The following is a 7,307-nucleotide window of genomic DNA, read 5'->3' on the forward strand; positions in this document are numbered from 1 at the left end:
TTGTTCTTTTCATTTATCGTTTCTACCATAAACAACAAAAATCAAACGGTGTAGTGACATTTTTGATGATGATTATTTTGTGACTTACCAGTCACCAGCGCTCGGTTAGCTCCTAGCGGATTTTGCCGAATTGCCAAACTTCTCATACTAATTTCGATGTTTTATAAAAACCAACGTCCGCTTGTAGCTTTTGCATACTCGTCGTTTAGTGTTTAGTGTTTTTCTGTTAATTGTTAAGGCTTTATAGTATTCGCATTGTTAGATACCTTTTTTTCCACGGTACCTACTATACATATCGTTTGCAACTCTAAACTCTTGACTCTAAGTCGAGTCAATACGCTTCATTACAATGAGTAAGTGTTACAGTACCTTCCTATTTAAACAACAAATTACCTAGGTAACATACCTAATGTTGTAGTTTTATGATTAATACCTATTACATATTGGGTAAAACTGTTAATTCTGTCTAGGCTTGGCCAGAAAATAATAATATTAAGTTGTTTGTCTGTGTAACCATACTCTATAAACACTTTTTATCAAGTGGAAGAATAAATAAATTAAAATTTCATTAATTGCGATGTGTAAAACATGATCTGGGTTAATTGTAATTTGATCACATATGTTAATATTAAACGTTATATACAACTATTCGTGTACAGACACCATAAAGTGTGTATTACATACCTTCTAGTGTGAGAAGCATATACTTAAAACTAAGTTTATTGGTTTTGTGCAATTTCCTAGTAATAGTAGTTTTAATATAACAATAACTTGTTTATTATAGTGATGCAATTATTATAATGTATTATACCAATAAATTTTTGTTTATAGATGAAATTGTATTGTTAGACATTCATTATAAATATTGCAATTTAAACTACTAGTATTTTAGTATTTCAGAGATTAAAGGAACCATTTATTAAGCTATAAAATCCATAACAATTTTCAAAATTAGAATATTTTAACATTGGTGTAAAATTTATTTTATAAGTTGATTATTTTTAGCGCTAAAAGGTAAAACAAAATATATTTATTTAAAATCAAAAATATGATTTAATTTCCTATGCATTAACAAAAATTTTTATGCAGTATTTATTAATACTTTATTTTGACCATACTCACGGAGTAATTCACAAAATATTTTTAAAACAATTATCCACTAGATAATTTATATTATAAATAAGAGAAGGAAAAATTTGAAAAATAGAAGTTAATATCGTCATAAGCCACTTAGTAGTATAATAAATGACAAAAATCAGAATTTGAATGAAATCATCATTAAATAAAAAAATGAGCATGTATATGGAAATGTAGCATAATATGTTTAGAGCTAGATGTCTAAATAAAAATTAATAGATTGGATAATTATATTTATAAATTCATAAAAGTACAATAAAATTAATTACTAATAATTTTTGTTTGTAATACTTACTTATTATTTTTATTTAATTCTTATTAATATCTTATACATATCATTATACATATGAATATTATAAATTTTAAACTTAATTGTGCTTATTAACAGTTAAACATTTTTCTATGTATTTCGTATAAATATGAATCTTTCTTTGTAACAAATGATTCCTGGAACTGATTATCTAATTATTGTTATGCAATTCTTTTTCATAGTGTAAGTTTTAAATCTATTTCAATTGTTTATTGTTATAAACAATCAAGAATTTATAATAAATAATTGGTTAATACATGTTGGAGCATCTTGGATTAATCAATGGCAGTGCTGTCATATATACTGCGGTATGTGTAAAAAAACTTGTATGTTGATGAACTCGACTAAAAATTAATGTTATTGCTTACAAAAAAATAATAAAAAGTCAATAAATTTAAATATTTAGTATTGTTTAAAATTGTTGTACATTGTGCTTATATAAATGAAAATATAACCCAACATGAACAAAGCTATGTAAAAAAAAATATATATAGTTGTATATGGTATATAAAATATTTAAATATATATATATAGGTAGAAATAATTATTTATAGTAAGCATTTTTCAGTTTTGTACAAATAACATTTTGAAATATAATTATTTATCCAATAGCAATAGGTATTCTTCAATAAAACTATTTTTTCCTAAAAACTACCTCAATTATCAATCTAGTAGAATCATAATTTTTCTAAATTAGGTCAGTCAACACTGGCAGAAAAGCTAATTCTTTATTTAGACTTTTATTAATAAATATTCTATACTTAGTAAATAAATAACTAATAAAACACGTAAAAACTAATTAAGTTCTTATTAATAAATAACTTTCTGTTAACATATACTTAACATTAAATTAATTAAAGTTTTGTTGAGTTTTGTATTATAAATACTATAAAAAATATAGCATTAGTACATTATACTAATAATAATATTAATTTTGTTTTAGGTGATGAAAAATTGCAGCAGGTAAGATATTTTTTAAATATATTTTATTAGTATTTACTATCTACACTTTGTCTAACAAGAGAACACATTGAGGCCTAATAAAAATTAGTTATTTTGCGCATCACCACATGATACCCTGTCATGTTAGAGCTAATCTTGAGTCTTGATAGTACAGTGTTTATTGGTGGTGCACAGAATTGGCGTGTTTTCTTGTTATACAAAGTATAGATTAAAGGGGTAAAATTTTTATAGTTTTATCAGTGACTTACTGGTATTGTAATGAAATAATGTAACCATATTGTTTTTATAAATATACCTTAGATGTATTGAAGTGGATAAATAGTTTTTATTTATTATACTCAATTGTAACTAATGGAATAATGAAATAATAAAGTATAAATTCAATGGTTTTTTTATTAAATAGGTATGTTTTTTCCTTTTGTTTTCAAAAGTTAAATTTTAATTTTAATTTAGATGTTAGAATATAAAGCTGCTATTTGGGATTTTTGGAGCCTAAACATGTATCACAATTTTTATAATAGTACCTAATTAATAACAATAATAAAATAAAACAAAACTGTACTTACTTTATTAAAAGTGGTTATAAAATTACAAACATGTTTTATTATTATAAATTTGAGTTTTCTATGCTTATTAACCAAGAGATGAATTATTTTTGTTAATTAAATACAATGCAAAAGCAATTAGCGTCATTATTTAATTATTCCCATAGTAAATTAATGACTAGTAAGTTTATTATTCATTTAGTATTGTAAATATAAAGTTATAACCAAATATTTAATAAGAATTAATTGAATTTACAGTGATGAATTAAAAATTCAATATCATGGGGTTTAGAAATGAGCTGTAAATTGAATTAATTAAAAATCATTCTTTTATCAATATATTCAATAACTATTGTTATGCAACTAGAAAAATAGTTCTATTTCATTAGGTAGAATAAGATTTTGTTCCATAATGTATTTAATATTATCTGCACTTTGAGTTGGTTAAATAATATTTGAATTTTTCTGAACACTCCTATTCATGCATTTATAAGTTGCTCCATTAATATCTATTGTAAAAATTATAACAATTGATGAAATTATACAAAGTAAATATTAATTTAAGCTACATTATTCTGCCATACATTCTTTTTAATTCTTAAATATTATAATGCTTATTAATAAAGTAATGGATAGTAAAACAATTCTGCTATATTCAGCAGTCCACTAATTTAAACATTTAACAATTTACCATTTAAATAAAATACACTAATTTGTTTCATGTACTGCAACTTTTATTTTTAATGTGTGAGATTCATTTCATTTATTTTTATTTTTTCAATATCTTGTCATTTTCATATTTTCTTTTAAAATCTTACTTAGTATTTGGTGTTTGAGCAATTTATGATGTTAGAATTGTGAAGCTGTGATGATGTCTTAATTATTATTATTATCAATAGTAGTATGGTATGCAAGCGTTAGAGACTAGATTCAATTCTATCAAGTTTTAAGGTTAATTCTAAGGGGAATTATTGCAAGTTAACAATAAAAAGGCATCTACAGTTGGATGTTGAGTGTTCTTATCCATTTGGCTGCATTGTCAATAGTTTAGTAGGGTTCTTTTGTTGTTCCATTAAAGGCACCGAAAGGGAAATTTTTATTATGTTAGAGATGGACTGTACTGTATGGCCATATTCTGGGTGATTTCTCATTTTCTATTTATAGAGTATTTAATCATAATAGTATTCACTAGTTGTAGTCCAGGAACCAGGATATCTAGGCTCTTAGTTAAGCTGCAGCTTTACTAAAACATCTTTGTTAGAGTTCTGCTATTCAGTATCCTGTTTTCTATTCATCAATTGTCATAACTGTTTTTGATAAGTTTGATTTTAATTATATGTGCAGGTTTTTTAGATTTTGGTTAGATAAAGTTCAGGTTCAGATTAAGATTAAAGTTAAGATTTATCAAATTTTGATGTAGAAGGCGGGTGTTTTAGATAGATATTTTGACCACTCCTAGCATACAGCTTTTTTTATTTCGGATATGATTATATTGATAAATTATTTTATTGAATTGAATTGAAAAAATAATTTATTTAACAGTATTGATGTTTACAAAAATGGAATTGATATTGCTCTGATTTGTTCGTTACTTAGAACAAATCCAAATGATAGAATATCTTTACAACTCAACTGTGTGAAAACATTTTATAACGGTACAAAAAGAACAGCATATTATATATTTGTTCGAAGCTTTGAGTTTTTCCATTCTATAATAGATTTCATGTATAAATATTCATTGTGTTATGTTATAAGTTACAGATTTTTAAATTTTCCTTGATCATTGTCTCACAAATAATATGATTTTTTAAATGTATTTATTTTTTAGGATCATAAAATCACAACAGCAAAGTCATCAACTATTCCAAGTGTATATTCAGGTAAGTTTTAAAAAAATAATATTAAAATTTTAGTTAGAACTAAAGAAGATATGTAATGGAATAATTAAGGACTTAAAATTCTATTTACAAATAATTACTTTGTTTGAGTTTGTTCAAAACAAAAATCAAATGTATTCAACTATGTTAGTTTATAAGTGTTCTAAATTATTTTGGGGTTTATTTTTGAATTTTACAACATTATTATGATAAATCATATTTCAAAAGATTATGTTACCTTATATATATGCTTTGTGATAGATAGTATATTTTATGTTATACCTAATATTAAACAAAATATATTGTTATAGTATTGGTTTTTTCAAAATATTTTTTATTATATAATAGTTTATATTCATAGTAATTAATTTTTTGTTTAGAAAATAATTTTTAGTATATAGAAGGAAATAAGATACATAGTTAATTTATTATATTTTTAAAATTTTAAGAAATAACAAAATATTTGGAGTTAAATCTTAACCATTTAATAATATAATTTAAACTATTAGTTTTAAAATTTTTTTAATTTTAGTTAGTTTAGACTAAAAACAGTAGGAATAAATTAGTTTAATATTTTAGGAATTCCATTTATGGGTATGGTAGACCAAGGTGATGTAGTATTACAATTTCAAACAGTACCAAAAGACATAATATTGGACCTAAAATTGGTTTCATCTAAAGAAAGTTCCACTACTATAAATACAGATCAATCATTAACTAATCCAACATTTAAAGTTTCTGTAAATGGTAGTGGAGCTCATGAAGAAATATCAGATATACCATCAACTTCAACTCCAATTGTTGGAACATTATCACTGGTGGAATGTTCTACAACTAAAATACAGACTACACAAAATCTTCTTCTTTTTGAGTTTCCGAGAGCTATTACAATGATATCATCAATACCCACTGATTTGATGCAAGTTTTTTGTATACCATGTAATATAATGTCACCATGTGTACAACCAAGAATTGATTATGAATTACAGTTTAAAATATTTAATGCTCTTAACATACTTAGAAATACTAAATTTATATATGGGCCAAATTTGGTAAATATACTACCAAGAATTGATCATTTAAAATACTCCATGAAAATATGTTATGATGGAAAGCATCTTTCACCTTCAATAGATGTTTTTAAAATCACGAGTGGAACACAAGTAACATCAACATTTAAATTGAAATGTGCAGAAAAAGTTTTAATTACAAAACAAAATATAAATGGATTCAATTTATACTATCCTTATGTAAAATTTCAATAATAATGTAATAAATGCAATTAACATCAAAAGGTAATGATTTTAACAAAAAGCGATGTTTTTGAAATATATTTTATAAATTGCATGATATAGTAGTAGATATATCAAACATCAATAAATAACCAAACAAAGTGACCAAATTAGACCTTTAGAATAGAACACAAACATTTGGTGTAAATTTATTCAGTTCAGTTAATTTGCAAATTCACAGGTATATTTTATTGTGAATTCTGTTGTTTATATAAATTATACTGAAACATTTTCTTTTATTTGAATATAAACAGAAGTTTTTATTGAATATTGCATTATATTAAGCATGATAGATTTAATATATGTTCATGAATTAATAATTAACAGTTTAGACGTCATTAACACTAATTCAAATATTCAAATAACATAACTATTTCACTTTTGTGATTTCTTTAAAAACATATAAATATTTCTGTATGCACCTTAATGAGCTTAAGTTTATTGGAAATAATAATAGTTTAGTATGTATTGTCAATGTTTGTTGGTTATTAATGTTATGCAATGCGACTTTGTGGCAGCTTTTTATTTATTTTAATATTAGTGGGAAAAGTTTGTTATAACTTTTTGTTATTAAATAAGAAGGTTAAACTTGAAAATAAGTTAAAACTATCATTATATTATTTAAATGTTGTTTTTTTTTACGTGTTTTAGATTAATAAAATAAAAAAACATACTATTCAAATACGATATGCTATAATTATAATATGTGCGAGGTAATAATACTTGATTAATTGTAAACTAAACATAATTGATTTTTGTTTTATGGATAACAGAAGATTTATTTCAAAATTTAATAAAAATTAAATTATAAAAATATTGATAATTAAAATTTTTTTTTTAAATAAATTACTAAAAATAGATTTTGGTTTGCTGATTTGATTTAAATTTGAAAAATGTTAACAATTACATAAAAATTTCTCATGTTATAACTGTTAATGAAGTACTATTTGAAATTTATCAGTATTGATTTTATTAAAAATATTTAAGTTTTTTATTGATTGTATATAACTCTGGACTTCCACATGTGTTATCTCAATGAGATTTATTAATATGTTACCAACTTTAATTATAAGTTTAAAAAAAATATACTAATATGTTATAAGACACTGGGTATATTTGAAAAAATTGTTTTAGTGTTTTTTTTTTATTTCATATTAACATAAATTGCTCATCTTTTAAAATA

At 23.1% G+C, this 7,307-nt stretch overlaps 1 protein-coding gene across 1 annotated transcript; it reads left to right on the forward strand.

The window, feature by feature from the left end:
• On the forward strand, positions 1-6,120 carry LOC112596592. Its single transcript, XM_025342352.1, has 4 exons — positions 1-353; positions 2,391-2,410; positions 4,784-4,835; positions 5,412-6,120. The coding sequence occupies exons 1-4, from the start codon at positions 350-352 to the stop codon at positions 6,095-6,097; spliced, it is 762 nt and encodes a 253-aa protein (XP_025198137.1). The 5' UTR covers positions 1-349; the 3' UTR covers positions 6,098-6,120.
• Positions 6,121-7,307: the final 1,187 nt, after the last annotated feature.

Source organism: Melanaphis sacchari, unplaced genomic scaffold (assembly GCF_002803265.2).
Source record: "Melanaphis sacchari strain LSU unplaced genomic scaffold, SCAv2.0 Contig32_pilon_pilon, whole genome shotgun sequence".
NCBI lineage: Eukaryota > Metazoa > Arthropoda > Insecta > Hemiptera > Aphididae > Melanaphis > Melanaphis sacchari.

Coding starts and splice junctions, on each gene's coding strand:
- LOC112596592 (XM_025342352.1), top strand. Junction 2,411..4,783: donor GTGATGAAAAATTGCAGCAG/GTAAGATATTTT, acceptor TTTATTTTTTAG/GATCATAAAATCACAACAGC. Junction 4,836..5,411: donor TATTCCAAGTGTATATTCAG/GTAAGTTTTAAA, acceptor TTAATATTTTAG/GAATTCCATTTATGGGTATG.